The sequence below is a fragment of the Pocillopora verrucosa genome, chromosome 6 (genome assembly GCF_036669915.1).
Source record: "Pocillopora verrucosa isolate sample1 chromosome 6, ASM3666991v2, whole genome shotgun sequence".
NCBI classification, from domain to species: Eukaryota; Metazoa; Cnidaria; class Anthozoa; order Scleractinia; family Pocilloporidae; genus Pocillopora; species Pocillopora verrucosa.
In genome coordinates, this window is record NC_089317.1 from 19011660 (window position 1) to 19030862 (window position 19203).

The 19203-nt window shown below is 38.2% G+C and overlaps 1 protein-coding gene across 1 annotated transcript; it reads right to left on the reverse strand.

The window, feature by feature from the left end:
- Positions 1–4103: 4103 nt before the first annotated feature.
- Positions 4104–19203, reverse strand: LOC131777565 (uncharacterized). The gene is made up of 8 exons (XM_059093873.2): positions 18981–19203; positions 11261–11468; positions 9804–10114; positions 9362–9490; positions 8526–8836; positions 5537–6697; positions 5038–5305; positions 4104–4738 (listed from the first exon to the last, which is right to left on the reverse strand). The coding sequence occupies exons 1-8, from the start codon at positions 19125–19127 to the stop codon at positions 4340–4342; spliced, it is 2934 nt and encodes a 977-aa protein (XP_058949856.2). The 5' UTR covers positions 19128–19203; the 3' UTR covers positions 4104–4339.

The following is a 19203-nucleotide window of genomic DNA, read 5'->3' on the forward strand; positions in this document are numbered from 1 at the left end:
TGTAATTGCATACAGTTACTTCTGTCTCTTGTACAAATGCTTCTCCTTTATGAGACGCACTCTCCTCTGTTGGCACCCCTGCTTCAAGTTCAGTGGAAACGACAGACTAAGGAATCGAGATAGCGGTGTTGGAACGTGTTGCTGAACGCTTGCTACGGTCAAGCTAAATTTGTTGATTTAGGTACTGGTACGGTTACCGGTTACCTCGCCACCAGGGAGACTCGCCACCAGCGAACTCGCCACCAAGGAACGATCTCGCCACCAACGTACTCGCCACCAAGCGAAGTCTTCTCGCCAACAACCACCAATAAAGAGATAGACTAGAATAAAGTAGTCGAGGAGAGTAGGATGTTCGAACGAGCACAATTCAAATCGGCCGATACTTTTTGTTCGCTTGTCTGTATTTTAATTTTGACCTTCAGCGACGTGTTAGATGTGTTCCGTTCCTAACTCATTGACATAAAAACGTATCGTGTTTGTCTTTTGCACGTAAGCGAGGAGAAATTGCAAAACTCGATGCGAGGAATAAAAACTTACTTCGGTTTCGAACGTGCTATCGACAACATACATTTATAAAGTTTGAGTACAGACAAGCGAACAAACTTATCGGTTTCGAACGTGCTTTCGACAACATACGTTTATAAAGTTTGAGTACAGACAAGCGAACAAACTTATCAGCCGAACATCCTACTCTCCTCGACTAATCTCTTTATTGGTGGTTGGTGGCGAGAAGACTTCGCTTGGTGGCGAGTACGTTGGTGGCGAGATCGTTCCTTGGTGGCGAGTTCGCTGGTGGCGAGTCTGCTTGGTGGCGAGGTAACTGGATACCACTGGTACACTGGGATCATCTATGTATCTCTTATACTTCCTAATGTGGTATCCTCCTTTTATAAAAATGAGGGTAAAAGACGATTTGTAATCGCATTCAAAATTTTGATTGGCTTAGCTTGTCTTATTTCTCACCTTTGCCATGAACGTGATCAAAATCTTATCAAAGAATAGATGTAACGGTTTGAATTAAGCTTACATAGCGCTCGGCGCAACTGAAACTAGAATAATTCTGAGAATCGAATCAGTCACTTGCATGCCGCAGTTTCTTAAGCTTATGAAATAAATCTATCAGTAAGGTTTCAAGATTACTTTAGTCACGTTTGGTAACATTCAAGATTAATATTACAAACTGTTATTAGACGAGACCTATTACATAAAGAAGCCCTCCTTGGTTAAAACAAAATAATGTGTTCAGCCCTTTTTTAGTAAAATCTATAGGAGAGATGTACTGATTCCAATATAAAAGTCATTCAATATATCAGAAATTTCCCAATTTGAGAATCCAATGAATGCTCTTTCCCTTATAGCTATCTAAGGTCTGGTGTGAGCTTTTAATATATATATTTATATATATAATTTTTTTTCAAATTCATATGTCATGGAATCCAGATACAAAATGGTCAAGCTTCTTGTAGACAACCTCATTCAAGGCCAACTCATTGTGAGCCCAGGGAAAAAAAGACAAACAGAAGCTAAGTTTGCAGTTTAGGATAACTTCATTCTAATTTACTGTTAAAGTGACAAAAAGATTTTAATTAATTTTAATTCTATTTAACTGTAACTAGCCCCTTTACTCCCAAGAGTGCTTGGTTTCAAAAATAATTTAAGATATTATATTCTATGGAAAAGAATCAACAGATTTTATTCACAATTTGTGTCAAACCAAATTTAATGACTGATTAGGACTTTTTTTTATGAATAGCTGTAATTGAGGATTAATCCGTATGAAATTTTCAAGAAAAGAAAAATTAATCAAAATTCCATCCTAATATTACGACATGTTGATGTTAATAATTAATCAAAAATATTTTACACGTAAACCTTAATTAAGCTTGTAAATAAATTTCATTGAACACTTGACTTTTAGCTGGGGTTTTTTAATTTTAAGTATTTATTTTGTATAAGTGGCCTCAAATTTTTGCTTAAAATTCCCAGTAATTCTTAAACATTCTTAGAAATTCCTGAAAATTCCTAGAAATTCCTAGGAATTTTTTAGATTTACAGCTTTTCAGGAAAACTCATTAGTGCTCTGAGTTGGAATTCCTAGGAATTCCAAGTCCTCTGGGCTATAAACTTAGAATTTCTGGGAATTTTTGGGAATTTCAAGGTTTTTAGAACCAGAGTTGTTATGGTTGGGAATTCCTAAGAATTCCCAGTCCGAATTTACTGTGAAAATTCACATTGACCTTATGACACTTGACTCAAAACGGAAATTACTTATTCGACGATTGTGGAATCATAGCTAATCATTACACACAATAAGTAAATTTCGAGAAGAATTATTCAAATCTAGGCATAGTTACATAGGGGAAGTTACGGGAAATTACGTTTTGTTGATTACAGTCAATGCTAGTCTTTTTTATAATGTTTGTCAAAGAGGAGTGATATATCCCAAAAATCGCAAGTCCTCAGAAATTGAGCCTAGGCAAACCGTTATTTCAAGCTCAAATTTTCATAGGACTCAAACTTTGGCTGCATTTTTCTTTATCGTTGCTGACTTGTTTTTCCGTTTACTTTATTCATGCGCAGTATCATTTCTTTTAATGATTAGAACCAGCAAAATATAAATGATTTATGTTCTCTTGATGGAACCCTATACCACGTGAATCGTCAAAAAAGTTTCATGCTTGCGAAGCATGCGGTTGGGTTGTCAGGGTAAGCAAGACAACACGAGTTCTACCCAGAATTCTCTACTGCTAAAAAAATTGGATAGAAGAGAGGCAATGAGGCCTCTTCGAGCTCGTGCCTTTGGCTAGTGTTGGCCTCTCTAGCCTTCTGAGTTCTCAGGTCAGGGTTATTTTGTAAAGGAATGTTTCGGCAGCAGAACCAGGAAGTTTTTACTGTATTTTTCCTCCCGGTATCATCGGGTTATCGAGAGGTCAAGAGAGAAAGTTCCAGGATGAAGGCATTCACCGACGATACTCCTTCTGAGTACTAATCTCGAAGTGGATCGCGCCTAAAGAGTGGGCCATATTTAGAGTTAGTAGGCAAATGTTAAAAATTAGGACATTTCCATGTGACTTCAGCCTTAAAAACAGCACTGCATAAAGATTTCGTGTTCTATAGCGACAAACTATACCTCTTTCTAAAAGCCAAAAAAATTTTTTTTTCTGAGACGTAATGCTATTGTCTCTTTATTTTAACTTAGACAGCGGATATAAATAACAGAAATTTAATATTACAAGATAATAATGATTGTGACGTGTCTTTGAAAAGAACATGACTTTTCATAGTCACGAAAATGAACTTAGATGCATATTTCCGGCTGAGTCTCTCCGGGATGTTACGATGTTACGGGATGTACCTTTGTTTTGAAAACCTGGCTAGAAATTTCTTAGATGTCAATTTTCGGGTCGATGAGTCGATCTAATTGAGTCGGCGATTTTCATTGTCAATGACCCACTCCAAAATTAATACTGAAAGTAGTCTTCGAGGTGCTTCAATTTTTTTGACAGTTTCCTTCTTGGCCGAAAATCGCTTTTAATCGTTCAAAAACGAACAATAATTAAAAGTATATCGTTAGGAGGTGTTGGAGGCAAACCTTTGAATTGGCCGTCATAAACGTTTCATTTACCAACATATAAACCGTACCACTTTCGTATGCAAATGTGCACGTCTCAGTTTTGAAACTCGGCTTCCAAGATCCCTGAGCGTTTTTCTACTCACACCATTTATACCTTTAGAGACTTACGCTGTTTCTATATTTCAAAGTGCTGAAATGACTCGTACTATCGATTTATTTTACTCATTTAGCAAGTTCCCTTACTCAAAAACTGCAGTAATGATGCAATCATTATATCTGTGACCCAGAAAAAAAACGTCAATGATAGCTGTTCATGTTGAGAACGATACTAATGACCTTTATATTGATAAGAAAAGTTGAAGCGCTAAAGAAAAAAGAAATCGTTTCCTTTTTTATGTGTTTTCTGATTGTGAGGCTATGTTACAAACCGTGCGATGACAAAAAAAAACTGCTCTTGCCTTTTTAAATGCAAAAATGGTATATTGCTATGATGGTCTTCAAACACAGATTTACCTTTATGCAGAAAACATTTTCTTTAGCTTTTATGCGAAATCATACTTGTTGCCTTTACAAATGGGTTCTTGTCTAGCATCAGTCTGCCAGGTACTGTATTCTAACATAATACATGTTTCCTTGTATGTCACTCTTCTATTTACTATAGCAATCAGAACGAGTTTGTTATCAGACTGGCAATTGCTATTGTTGCCTAGTAATTCTATCTTTAAATATGAAATACGTTTAAGATGATCACCTAATAACTAGTGTTCATAGAGGTGGTGTGTAAACTTCTTGGGAGAGCACCGTCAGTAGCTTGTGACACTCTGCCGCATCTGGTCGATTGTGGGGTTTTCCATCCCAGCAACGCTGCATTAGATCTTGCCAGCCAGTTGGAGGCATGATCGCGTCTTGTACACATGAAGGTCTTGCACCCTTAGCCTCTTGGTCCGGCACATGTCCCCCTATTTCAAGGAGGGCTCTCTTGCCATACCACATCTCCCAAAGCATTACACCAAAGCTGTATATGTCAGCCTTAGTATCGTATTCTTTGGAAAGGATCACTTCCGGGGCAAGGTATGCATTGGTTCCCGTTGTCTCGTCTGTGATGACCTTAGCCTCTTCGGAAGGGCGAAAACCAGAGACCTTCACGACATTTTTTTGAGAGAGCTATGAAAAGAGGTGAATGATATGAGCACAGTTGCTTTGTCCAGGAAATAATTTCGGGCATTTTAGGAGCTTCAAGGCCCCTTTTGCAAAATTGACCAATAGCATTTACAGTTCGTCACTTGACACCGTGAACTATAGATTAAAGAGTACTCAAGTGGATCTTAACAAATATTACATTTAATTTGTAACTCTTAATTATTTGACTAACGTATTAGATAATAAATGATGAACTGACCCTCACATGCAGACTGAGATCGCGGCAACTGTAAAAATCAAATTCAGACTTATTCGAAACTCACCAAGATTTTCTCCAGCTTGAAGTTGCGGTGAACAATACCCTGGTTGTGTATGAACTCTACAGCAGCAGCTACGTCCTTTGCCCAGCACAGTACCTTATTCTTGGCGGAGGTTATTCTGGAAAATGCAGGTTTATTTTCAGGATTCTGAAAAATATGATTCATCAAGTTTTCCTCGCACAATTCCAATACATGGATCACCCGCAATCGATCGCCTTCCTTCAGCAATGCTGTCCCAAAGAACTTGACAATAAAGGAAAAGCCAAGCTTCCTACAAAAAATATAGTTACACCGACCTTTATTCAAGTTCGTTTGGGTTCAAAGTACCCGAATATTTCGGCGTTTTTCAACTGCTATTTTATCATACCGATCTATCTAAATCATCTAAATTTCTATTGTAGTCAACTCACATTAAATTCTTCTTTACGCAGCCCTATTTTATCTATTAAATTCAACTAAATTTATTAATTTTCATTTGAAAAAAACATTAAGAATAACTAACCTCAGTGTTTCTGTCTTAGAAAGGAAGCCAATCGCTGTAGATTCGTCCAGTTCTTTACTCCACAATTTCACAGCCACCTGTGTTGGTTCGCTCTGTCCTGGTAACCTGAATGTTCCCCGATAAACTGAAGCGGATTCTCCATTTCCAACAAGTGAAGATGGATCGTCTCGATCCCACTTCAAGTCATTACAACTTATTTCCATGCTCTGTAATTCTTTAATGGAAAAGAGGGCCATCTTTTCCTTTACTCTAACACTCATCTCTCCTAAACGGCCATAGTGTTTTTTAATTTCATCTCTAGAGCGGGTCTCATCACTGAGCTGCTGACATAGTATTTTGTCGGCGGCTAAGAGCTCGTGCAAACGAGATGAAACTTTTGTAAGGTTAACATGAACATCTTTGAGCTGCTCTTCCACCATCAACGAAAGCTGTTGCTCTTGAGCCACTTTGCAAAGGTATTTCTGGGAGGCTCGCACGATGAATCTATGTTTTTCTTTTCCGTATTTTCTTGAACGTTTCATATTTGTTACTTTCTCTTTAAGTGTCATGACACCAACAACTGGAACACTAACAGTTAAACCTACTAGGCCAAATGGAACCCAAATTGGACTTGTCAGCCCGATCATAGCTTTTTTGGCCGCGCCGAAGTGATTTGAAGACACGCAAGTATTTGATCTACTAGTGGCACCATCCGCGATGACTGGGTTCTCTAGGTATTGGTATGGAAGTAGACTCTTGCTTTCATCAAATCGCTGGTGGGACAATTGGACCAGAGAGCTGCGATTGTTGGATAAAATTTGGTTTTTTTCTACCCACGCGGCAATCATGTTCTGGAGTCGCTCCTTAAATGCATCTTGGATAAACTGTTCGGTTTCCTTCCAGCTTTCTCCAGTGCGTGGAATATCTTCAAGCGTCCACGAAGTAAATTGTTCCATAACTTCACAACTTTGGAGGTGTTTAGATAGATCCTGGACAGCATCGTCTGTCAGTTTTCTGAATTTCTCCTGGAACTCGCATTCAACTGAGCACAGCTGCCTCTCAGCGTTATGAAGGCGTTCAGAATGTGAATCGGAGACGGTCTTACGATCGGTGGATGGGCAAAGAAGATCCATAACCAATTTCATGTGGTAGACCATACGTGAAATGGCAAAATCAAGCCACCTGAGAGATGAAAGTATGCAAATTTCAAGTTAATTTTTAACCACTATCTTTATTGAACTTATTCTTTATCATTCCATGTGGGTGAAACTTAAAGAAAAACTAATCGGATAACAAACTAGGAAGAAATTCATTGCTATTGTGGCGATTTTGAGCTTATTGAGGCGTTAGGGAATATGGCTTTTACCCAAGTTTCTCCATAAATCACTTTCTAATAGCCATCTAGAAAAGTAAGCCCGACAATTTCTACGCCTTTACGTATGTGTAAAATTACAATTTTCTCTGTGCACATGAATGAATCTTATTAGATCAAGACATAAAGGAAACATAACCTGGTCTTCTTACAAGGAGTCAAAAGTAAAACAGTAATGGGATAAGAAGAGTGCATCACTTAACCACGAAGAAAATGCAAAATCCAGCTAGGTTAAGGTTACTTCCCCCCTTCGCGGGTGTCCTTCGGGAAAAAATTCGTAAGCGTATTAGGTTCACTAAACTCCCAACAAACTGTACATCTGAAGAAAGCTTAATACCTGCAGTTTACGATAAAAAATATAATTTAAGCGATTTTCCTTTTAAAAAAGTGTTAGGAGCCGGTAAGGCGAGAAACAAACGAAGGTTCTTCTATTGAACTTGTCGGGTATTGGATGCCGCAGCACGAGCAAAATGGTTGCACCTTCTTCTTCACAAGGCATCAATCAACAAAAAACGTGTCGGTCGAAAGACGGTACACACTGTGCACTGGCGTGGGGAGGGTCGGGTGAAATCTGAGCTCAGTTAGTGATTAATTTGAATTTTATACGGCTAATCGAAGGCTTATGATCGACCTCTTCGTAGCCTGCGTGTAGCCGCGAATGTCGGAAATCGAGCAGACTTTTGAGATGGTTAGAGGCGGGCAACTGCACTGATTTTCGGCTTGGTTCTTACACGATTATCGACTTATAACGTACCCGAAGCTGGGAGGTGAGCAACGTTTGGAAGCGGAAGAAATTCGGCGAAGTTCTGGAGGCTTTCGGCCCGGTCGGTCCTGGAAGTTGCACGCCTTGTGTTTTTCCTTTGACTTCGGAGGGGTTTCAGTGCAAAGTGGGAAATTAACCGTCCACAAAATCACTCGAAACAACATGAAAAACAGAGGTAAATGACCTTTATTTATCTGACTGTCATCGCATAGATTTTCGGGATGAAACGTCACGATTTGCGGTATTTAGGCAACATTTCTCGGGATCACTTGCGTCTTGCCCAGATCGATCGTTGCAAATTACAAACAATGTAAGAGTTCACCCAGCGTATCAGATAACTGACGTCACGCGGCCGTTGTCTGCCTGTGTGCGATGTAAACAAAATATGGAAATAACAAGAAAATTGAGCCTCAACATGAGCGGTTGCCGCGAAAATTTCCCCAGGGGATTCGCTTATGTCCGAGATTGTGACACGTCCCTGATTTATTAACTTTTATATGAAAGTTAAATTTTATTAAAAGTTTTTAATTTTTCTAAAGAACTCAGTTGTTTTTGTTGCACCATGTAATTGTCACCTTCGCATTCACACAGCACACACAACTATGCAATTAGCATAAGCACGAGATAGTGATTTCGTAATGAATTAAGGTAGTCAGTTTTAACACATTCCTGAACTATTAACTTTTATTTGAAAGTACGTTTTTCTAAATAACTCGGTTTTTTAAAGATTTCAGAATTTTTTTTATGGAAACGTTAGGTTGAATATTTGAATTCAGTTTAGTCAAATAGAACAAAAATCAATTTTTCGGCCTCCGAAGATGGGAAGTAACCTTAAGAGGTAAATTAGGACCATTAACACCCTCTACAGAACGTACCTCCACTGCATTTGCAGCGTTGCTTTATTGTTTTGCAAGGTGGTGGATTTAACAGCATCCATCGGCAACGCAGACTCCGCGACAACTGTTCCATCGTTTGTGGCGTGAGGCGATGAAATGTAAATGATTTGAGAATTTGGGTCTAATTCAGGCCAGTATTCTCTGACTTTTCCGACGACGTGATTTTTGATGGAATCAGCCTCTCTTTGAGATACTCGATCCCAATTCTTACATAAGAAAAGAGGAAAAATTGACGAGTTTTCTAGATGGTCAAGACATACTCTTCTGCATTGTCTGATTGGTTCTTCCATCTATAAGGACAAACGTACACATGGAGTTGAAAATTCCCTCGAGGGTAATAATAATAATAATCTTTATAATAATAATCATAATAATGATATTAAAAATAAGAACATATTTAACCGGGGAATATCCTAAGGAAAAGCTGTTATGAATGGTTGCTCTGGTCAGTAAAATAATCTTAAAGATAATGATAACGACCATGGTAATAATAACGATGACAAAAGTAATTAGGAGTTATTATGACGATGATGAGAATTTTAATAACACTGATGATGGTGGCAACGTTAACAATAACGTTATTGATTATTATGAAAGTTATATGATAATAGCTTACCATTCCCATCTTAGATTCTATCTGGCGAGTTTTGCTCATCAATTTAGTCCAATACGTAATAAAAGGGCGGTTTAAAATTCGTCTGCCGCGGGATAATTGTATTAGTCAGTTTACAGTTTTACCGCAAAGTTAAATAAACAAAATCCCTGCTATGGCAAACGCCGCAGGTGCGTTAACTCCACCTCTCCATGCAGCTTACCATTTGCTGCTGTGCTAAACTGTCAATGACGCATATAACTGCGAAAGCCTCAGAAAGGTAAGCCTTTACTTTCTCGTCCACCATGGGTGATTTTTCAAATCCTGGACTGTCAACCACGACGATTCTTTCCTAAGAGAGATAACGATGAGAGGTAAGTGAATCCTAAAACAGGGGAAATGACTCTTTCTTTAATTACTACTTTTGTAATTTTTGTTGTTGAAATATCTATAGACTTTTTTTCCGGTAAAGAAATCAAGCTACAACTGTGCTCCTGAAGGGTTAGATTGCGAACAAAAACGACATATATTAAGTGTCAAAGATAATCCGTCAATCAACAGTACATTACAAGACCTAATTTGCCAAGAGTAACACTTGATGGTAGCTTTTAGCAACCCTCGGCTCACAATTTACAATTTATGTCCTCAGCTTGCTAATCACCAACCTTAAGCAGGTTGTTTGGCCAAAAGATCTCGATCTTATCAAAAACTGGACCTTGCAGATCTTGCTCAGGGAAAAACGAGGAGGTTTGTTGAAGAAAGATTTGTTGAGAGTTCACGGCCATCTCGCTAAGTTGGATTGTCTTTGAGTAAAGGCCTGTTTCAGGATCTGCGTATTTATAGTGTGCTATCAGCCTAGGGGTTGTTCCATATCTTAGTTCGCAAATAATGGAAGAGGTGCTAAGAAAAGAGTCAGGGAGAAGTTGTTCCCCAAGAATCAGACTCAGCAACGTGCTTTTTTTCGGATCTCTTTCACCTGTCGAGAAAAATCACCAGGTTAAAAAAAAATTTGAAATTGGTTGTGTTTAAATTTCCAGATCATTATCTACGATAAGTCCTGGTAAAGTTTAAAGTGCCAATTTCTCATAAAGATGCAAAACAGGTTCTTATCAAAAATTTACATCGTTTTTACGACCATAAATGACAAGAATCTAGACGTTAAAGGGAAACTGCCTCGAGCCCTGTTCGCCTAAAGACAAAAGAAGCGTTACTATGACAAAAAATTTTTAAAAAAATTTACTCCACTGAAGCGCAAAGTCTGGAAAACATGGGAGCCACTTTGACTTATCTCCCGCACATAAAAGGGATGATACATATGATGAAAAATGTTCGTCGTCAGTTTTTATTAGTTTAAGAAATCACAGTTTATACATTTCTGAAAGAGAAAATGTTTTGTGATCAAGATGAGTTAATTAAATTGAAACAAGAAAACAACAACAACCAAAACAACAACAATAATATGCAACGTTTCTGTCTTTCGAGTTTATAGCGTCGGCGTTTCGGCCGTACGACATCAAATCGTTTATCACTCGGGAAAAGCAAATTTCTCAAATACTCTGTAAAGGTATGAACTCATATGAAAGATTTGACTTCTCAGTGAAATCAGTCTAAAAGTTGCTCTCTTGGCCTGACGGGTTGAGCAAACCTCTTACGACGAATGAGCAGACGAGTATGGAAAACGCTGCGTGACGTCTGTCAACATGAGCCGGTGCACGGCCCTTGTTTCTTATTTTTATATAAAAATTGAGCTTCACACGACTTACTGTATGATGAGTCTCGCTTCGTGGTAAGCCGAGAAAATTCATTCTACAGATTAGACGCGATTAAATCCAAAATATTGGCTATGACGGATACGAAGGCATAATTAAAACGGAGAATATATTGCAATTTAAATTGAAGTCTGGTAGACATTGACTTGAAACTGTGCAACATAAGTAGTGTCCGTCAAGTAGTTCGTGTTTTGTCTCTTGCTACTCCTTTGCAAGCTAGTGGCGTCGTCTTGTGGCAGACAGTCTGCCTTAGGGCGAATGGAGCTGCTAGCAGGAAACTTAAGTTACAACACGCGCGCATGCTACAACTTCTACGTAATTATGAGCTTTCAAAATTTTTTTCAGCAACCCACCTGCAATAAGCACGACGTGCTCTTCTCTCTCTAATCTCTGTTTGTGGTAGACCAATTGGTTCTTGAGATTTTTGACTCCCATCTCCAGAAGAGCGTAGTCCTTGTCACTCATCATATTTAGGCAGGCCTCTGTGCTCACGCATAATTCTAGCAAGAGCCTTTGTGTTCTCTCGACTTCATTCCTGGCCTCTGTCAACGCTAAAAAGACCTATTAAATGGAGCATGGATTGATTAGATAGATTTATTTGCAAAATTATCAATATGACAATAAGACTTGCTAGACTTGCTATACTATTTTTCCATGTCGGTCACTCAATATTAGACAAAAATTACTTCATAAGGTGGTTTCTTTGGAAAAAGCCCGTTTTAGTGTGTTGACTGATCAAGCTAGCGTAGGCACGAGCTTTTTTCCTTGCATGCACATTTTATTCTACAATCGAACTTGTATTTAGCGGTCACCCAGGAAAAATGGCGGAGTGACCGTTAAATACAGGTTGACCACAAAACGACTCGCGAGATGTTCGTGCTTGATATAATGCGTGCGTGAAAATATATTTTAGTTTTTCGAGAAATGATTTTTTTCGTTCGACCGCTCAAATATGCAAATTTTCACCGTGAATATTACCCGAGTTGTGAACTCATGTAACGAATAAACTTGACCTCCGGTATTTCTGTCAACATAATCCTTTTTTTTTTTATCATCTAAACTTAATCCCCTATCATTACTGGAGCTGGCAAAGAAATATTTATTTTTTGGTGAATATTTTTTCCGACATACTTTTCCTATGTTGAAAAATTAACATCAAAACAAAGTTTTAACAATGACCGATATGACAGAATCTACTGACCTTCGAGCTTTTAAAAGACAAAAGGATGTTTTAAAGTTACTGTAAAAGTTTCCTTGTGTATTTGTGTTGTTCTATCTTGAGACAAACTCAAAGTCCGGCAAAATTTACTTGCTAGCGACTATGAAATATGCATGGTGTGCCTAGTTGTCGCCACCGTTTACTGGCATAAATCACTACAATTTGTAAAAAATCTAACATAATACTTTTACCTTGTGTATTTATGATTTTATTAGCTGTTTCGATTATTATATAACGCCTGGGTATTACTTTTTGACAGGAGCCCAGGTTTTGCGTTGTGTTTTCCCCTCCTCCATTTACATCATAAGCTAGTCACACAATAATTTTTAATCGCACAAATTCATACTTACCCTGTATAGCGATTTTTGTTTATGTTGAATTGAAAATATCAGTATATATGCCTTTTGTGGTCACTAATCGTTGTTTCAGTGGCAGTGAAGCAGTTAAAAGCGGGTTTTTGCTTCAACACTATTGAAATTCATAGTATTTAGACAGGAGAGCAAGGCGTGATGCTCTTGGAATAAAAACTTTAGGGGCCTTTTACATGATATCGGAATGAGTGTTGTTCAAGAACGAGTTGATACCGGTTGCCACATGATACCAGAAAAAAAGTTTATTCGAAACGAGTCATTTCTGAATGAGTTTGTTGGGGTTTTCATTCCAGAACGAAACACTTATTCTTGTACCTGTATAATATAAACACGGTGCGACTCTTATATCCGTATAAATACTCTTTAGGAGCGAGGTAAGCATAGAAAAAGACAGAAAAGGACATAAATGATTGTTTTTGCAAGTTAAATTATCTTGCATGTAAACGCGTTATGAAATTAATTTCCTTCCGGAACGAAACTCATTTTGAATTATGTAAAAAAGTATCTTAGGGACGGAACATTAGATTTTTGAGGTGGCGGGCGACGGGGACAAATCGCTTTCTTTTTCACAGGAGGCAAATCTTTGTTTCTAGGCGCTGACCGGGGGGGGAGAAGGCGATTGGAAATGGGTAAGGATGCTCGTCGTACCTTTTAGGGATAAAAAAAAACCAGAGACCTAGCTGGTACGTTTTAGGGTCTTTTTTTTGCGCTCAATAAAATACCTGAAATAAGCATTACTAGGACGATTTTCAAGATCTGACTTGAGCCTCTAGAGCACATCGATCAAGGAATTTTTATTTTTGGGATTTTTCGATTTTTTGCTTTTGAATTGGTACTTTTTAGGGGTAGACATCAACTGTTGCCACTCCCACACAGATACGACTCAGGTTCCTATTGATTTTATAACGGTCGTTTTCAAAAGTCCCGTCGCGCACCCCCGCCCTGTTATGTAAATGTATCCGCCGGGAGTGATGATACGTGCAGCACACTTGAAATTTAGCAAGGACCAATTTTGATGTGATTTTGGTTGAAGAGAGACAAGTTTTGTCAGCGTCTAGTAGCTTGTGTGGAAGGGCACTTTACCACCGTGTGCATAATTATGCGTTTCGCCAAACGGCGGGAAGCCAATAAAGTGTTCAGACATTAGTAGAGAAAACTCCACCTCTGTCTGGATTTTTGGTACCCTATTGACCAATTCCCAATTGAGACTTAAGTCTGAGGGGACAAGTAATTTTTCTCACGGTGGTAAGTAGCCTACTTACCGGAGCCAGGCTGTATGAATTTTCCAGACATCTTGAGTACAACCTGTGATACACGCTTGCCAATTTCCCTATCGGCTTTTGGAATCGACTTAACCTTACCATATTGCAATAGCCGGACACCTCTTTAGGCACTCTACATCTACTATTGGAACCACAACTCTACCCAACATCTATGTGTGGGGCAAATTTTAAAATTATCGATACCTGTTAGCGTCTCGAAGATGCCGGCAAGCGACAAAATAAAATCAACTTCATTTTCTGGATCTGAAAACTTGCAACTCCGCGAGTGACTTGAGATGTCTTTTTTAAAACTATGCAAGGAGACGACTTGAGATACGCAACCTCGGTCTTCTCGATAACTAAACCCACAAGTTCCGCCAGCGAACGATTTAAATGAAAAGCAAATTTCCATGTTAGCATGTAAGATGAGACGCTTACACAAGGGATAATTACCTAGATCAGTATATAGCTTGTCAATCAAATTGACTTTGACTTCGGCCGGCAAAGGAATCACTGATGGATCTTTAGTTTTCTAAATGCAGTAGTTCCTGAAAGGTTTTTCTAGATATCGTGCAAAGAGGAAAAAAAATCCATCTCTTGGTATTTCGGAGATTGATACATCTTTGAATTTATATGTCACGCTTGTCATGCAACTGATAAAATAAGATGGAGAAGATATAAAAACTGGAACTCAAATCTGGCTAGAATGTGGTAGAGCATAACGTTATCGTCGTAACAGCTCATAAAATCATAAATAAACAAGGTAAAAGTATTATGTTAGATTTTTTCATGAATTAATAGTTAACTTTTTCTCGAGACGTGAGCTTGGGCCATCTGTGGAATAACATTTCAAAGTGTTTGGATTCCTCAAGGTATTTCTAGTCCTCTCGTTTGGAATGTCTTATTCAGTCGTGGTGGTAAGGGAAAAGAAGTTATCTAACAGATTTTTTTTACCTAGAAAGTTTTCAAATGAAAGCGAACGGCGAGCGCAAGTGTCTACTTCTTTCTTTCTTCAGTTAACTATTGCAGGAATTACTCTACTCATTTTAAAAAATCGCGCTTTGTCGAAGTGTTTTTTTTACCCTGATAACGAAGTAATGGCCTTTCCCAAAATTGAAATAAAATTTGATTGAGTCAGCAATGTTCATATTGATATTAAGTCTGACGCGATAATTTGAGTTTGACAATTTTGTCATGTGAGAACCCTTCAAACATCTGAGAATTATATTACGGACCGCAAATGTGTGGTGCAAACAAACTCACAGGTAAAATGGAGTTAGTCCTACTGAGTGAATTTCATTGTTTAGTCATGTTACTTTTCAGCGCTACGTTTTCATGCTTTCTACTCGATTCGTTCGAACTTCAGGAAATGGTTTGTCTCACAAAACACGGAGCCACTTTCTTTTCGCTCAACATCTTGAGGCGTACTTAGTGCTCAGGTCATGATGAAAATGCTTGCGATACGATAACTTTTTCCTAATGCTGGAAACTGAAGAATCAATCTCTATATCATATTTTGCAAGAAGCGTCCGAGCTGTGATCGTGTAATTAAACGGGTACCGGCAATTTGAGCTCACAAGCACGCTGGTAAGCACATGGTTAGCGTAAATAATTGTTGTTTACAGTTTTTTAATTCAAGAGCCGTCTTCGAGAATCCGTTTCTGTAACCTTCCTGAATATTTTCTGTTAAATTCATTGAGGTAAAGTCTCGGAATTTCAAAAGTGATTATGAACGATAAGTTCGTATCGGCACCATAATTTAGGGAAGTTTTGTCAACATATTAAGGGTCTTTTTTATATAACATGTAACCATTCCTTTAATTTCCTCCTTAACCTGCTTGCAAATAAGATAAAACAGAAGTTTTGCAGAGTTCTCTTTCCAGTTTGAATTCAGGTGAGAACATCAGTAAACTAGTTAATGTCATATGCTTCTTCTGAATCTTTATTTTATTGCCCTGGTTTCCACAAAGCCTCTTTTATATCTCTGTGTGCCAGCTAATGATTAAAATCTCAGTGAATAGATATGCCATATTTTAATAGTTTTTTAAGTTCTATTTTTAAGATATTGGCATTTACTATTTTAAATTTCATAAATGGCATTCTCTTTTCATCCATGTAAAGAGATATTACACATTTCTTTAACTGAGATCTGAATCATGTAGTCAACTTAATTTCAATGAGTTTGAAACTTCATTGTCCAAAAGAACACTTTACTTGAGTATGTTACATTTATTCGCTGTCTTTCTGGTACATATGACTACATTATGTGTCTTAACTTTTTAACTATCCAGATTTCATGGGGAATTCTCCATACTGTCTGCCATACAATTTACGTGATGTTAGGTTGGGGAATTTGGAATTGGATCAACCAATAATTCCCTTATTGATATTTTTCTTTATTCTCATTACTTGTCTGCTTAATATCGTACTGATAATGTTAGGAGAAATTCTGTCCAGGTCACTAATGGGACTAACAGGGTTAAAATGGGAGATTCCGTTACATCGTAATGATTAAAATTTTCTTATGCCTTCAAATGTAACATTGATGATGATGTTTTCACATGTAACAGGATGATCAAGCTGAAGATTGCCTCAAAAAGGAGTGAACTCCACTGTAACAATTAAGTGAATTACGATCAAGTCGCCGACGGTTCAACTCGCCAACGGTTCAAGTCGTCGACGGTTCAAGTCGCCGACGGTTCAAGTCGCCGACGGTTCAAGTCGCCGACGGTTCAAGTCGCCGACGGTTCAAGTCGCCGACGGTTCAAGTCGCCGACGGTTCAAGTCGCCGACGGTTCAAGTCGCCGACGGTTCAAGTCGCCGACGGTTCAAGTCGCCGACGGTTCAACTCGCCAACGCCAACTCGCCGACATATAAAATCGAGTAGAGACATCGGCGAGTTGGTCTTCAATCCAGTAAAACTTATTAGAAGTTAAACATATAGAAAAGTAAAAGATCTTTAGTCAAAAACCATTTTTTTTTCTTCCAACAAAGTTTATAAGGATCTCATGGCGAATAAAGCAAGGTAAACATCGCCAATAACTATAAAAGCTTCAGACGCGAACGAGTTATTGTGTGACAACAACACTGTAAAGACTCATCATGTCAATCGGTCAGATTTTTTAATTTTTTAGCATTTTTTTTTATATTTTTTCCTCTGATCCTCCTAACATTTTTTTATGTGTAGGGATTGGTATTAGCTATAAAACTAGAGTCAAATTAAATTTTTTTGCGCAGCCTATGTATCACATTATGGAATAAAATACTATCCTTCTTAAAACTAGTTCATCAGAATAAGAATGAGTTACCAGGAACAAGTATGGCTTTCACGATGATAGTTTCCAGGTTTGAAAAAAGTTATTGCCTACGAAAATCCTCAGTTCCTTTGCTCTAAAAGCCCAACCTCATGAAAACATTGCCAACAGGGGAAATTAGCAAATAAATGATACAGACAAGAGGGCTCATTCCCACATACACTCTCCTCAATCCTTTCAGCTTATTATGGAAATGGCAGTTCAAACATGGTGTACACGCCACAAATTTTCCATTTCCCTGACTAATTACTCTGTAATGGTGTTTACAAGTTGTGGAAAATGGTTGGGTTGAAATATAATACAAAGACTTTGAAAGCTTTTTACATATCAATAAAATTCATTGTTGAATTTCATGTTAACATGTTGCAACAACTCCACCTTCCAGTAAATTCAATTAATAGCAAACATGAGAAAATACCATCTAAAGGTTTTGAACCTATTTGATATAGCAAATAACAACATCAACTCAACTTTTAAACTAAAGAGAAAACTTGATTGATGTTTGGAATTTATAAATATGATGTGGAAATGAAATCCAGGTATTATCTCAAGTTCTCTTGAAGACATCCACATTATATGCAGTTGCAGCATAGGTTACCGAATGAAATAATAGACGTCGTGTATTTCCACCCAGAGGACAATCATGACACAAGAATGGCCAAATTGAAAAAGTTTTAAAAAATTACAGGTTCAAACGCGAGTTGAAAATTGCCTTTCTTTTGAATTTCCTACGCTTATCAGAGGAGGTTGAAAGATTAGGGAAAAACGGTGGGCAAGCAATCATACCTGGCAACTTCAAGAGAAGATATAAGAGAACGGCCCATACGATTCTGGTTGTTGTTGCTCACGTGTACACACTTAAATCGACCAGTGATGTCTTAACACGAAGTAATTTACCGTCGTTTCCTTCAATTTTCGCTCATTTTCCTAATCCGGAATTATAAGTCGCGCTCAATAGAATATAATTTCAACTGACGCTGACATCATACAATCCATCTAAAGAAAACATTTCCTATCTTCGAAAATTTGCTTAAAACATCAGGAACAACAACGGTCCTAAGCTGTTTAAAGATACCGCTGACTAGCATGCGTATTAATCGCTTTGCAAGTTGTGAGAACATTGTTCCCGCGTTCCAGACCTCGTAAATTCCCCCCCCCCCTTCCTTTATCACGCAAGATCACATATCGGTGTAAGTGAAAATATCGATGGGTTATCTCCCACCCATCCTCCACCCAGAAAAACGGTGAGGTTCCCTCTATCAAAGAAGCAGAAACTGTTAAAGGAATTTACTTGTAAGAGAAGGGCGGTTAGTGCCAATATAAAGCGGTAAATAACGTCGGATGAGAGTCCTGATAAATTTGTCAACAGCCTATCATCATAGCTCTAAATCGGAGTTTGAGCCCAAGTCCAACCGGCACTCGTTAAAGAAGTTCTTCTTTACAAATTTGGCGAGGGAGGAGAAACAATATGTACGCCTGACATTCTAAACATATTCGCTTTGAATACAATTTTGGGAGTCCATTGAACCGTGCTAAGCGGATTATCAAGTTCCACCCTTCTAGGTGATTTCGTTGAGTGATTTACGCTTGAAATAACGAAATCATAAACGTTAAACAAAGAGCTTTAGTAGTTTAATTAATAAGCTATAAATCTGGAGAATGTTTGGTTGGACAACCATTCGACAACTAATAAAATTATTGGTGTCTATTGGTTTCGCTTTAGATTGCTGTAACGTACGGCCGGCCGCATGACAGTTGATTGATAATTTCGGGCGATAACTTCACCGATTCTTATTACCATAGGCCCGGTATTTAAGTTCATTTCTTAATAATTTTGCAGCAGCATGGCAATGTCAGTGTACCCTGGGTTTGAATCGATACACAGCCGTATATATTTACATCCTTACCTCCTCTGATATTCTGAGTGCCTTTTTTGCCCTCTGTTTCATCTGGTCTAATGTCTGCAGCCCTTCTGTCGATATACCTCGAGACTTCATTAGCTCAGACATTCGCCCAATATCGTCGATTTCATCAATGTCTATCGACGCACTCATGTTGCGTACGCTCTTTAGGATGTCTTGAACAATAAACAGTTTCAAGAAAAGAGAGAAGGACGTAACTATGCACCTT

Bases quoted from the DNA above. Each gene is read 5' to 3' on its own strand.
- LOC131777565 (XM_059093873.2), bottom strand. From the start codon at position 19,127: ATGAGTGCGTCGATAGACATTGATGAAATCGACGATATTGGGCGAATG. The intron at 8,837-9,361 runs GTAAGCTGCATG...TTGTCCTTATAG, and splicing joins GTTTAGCACAGCAGCAAATG to ATGGAAGAACCAATCAGACA. The intron at 5,306-5,536 runs GTTAGTTATTCT...TATTTTTTGTAG, and splicing joins TCTAAGACAGAAACACTGAG to GAAGCTTGGCTTTTCCTTTA.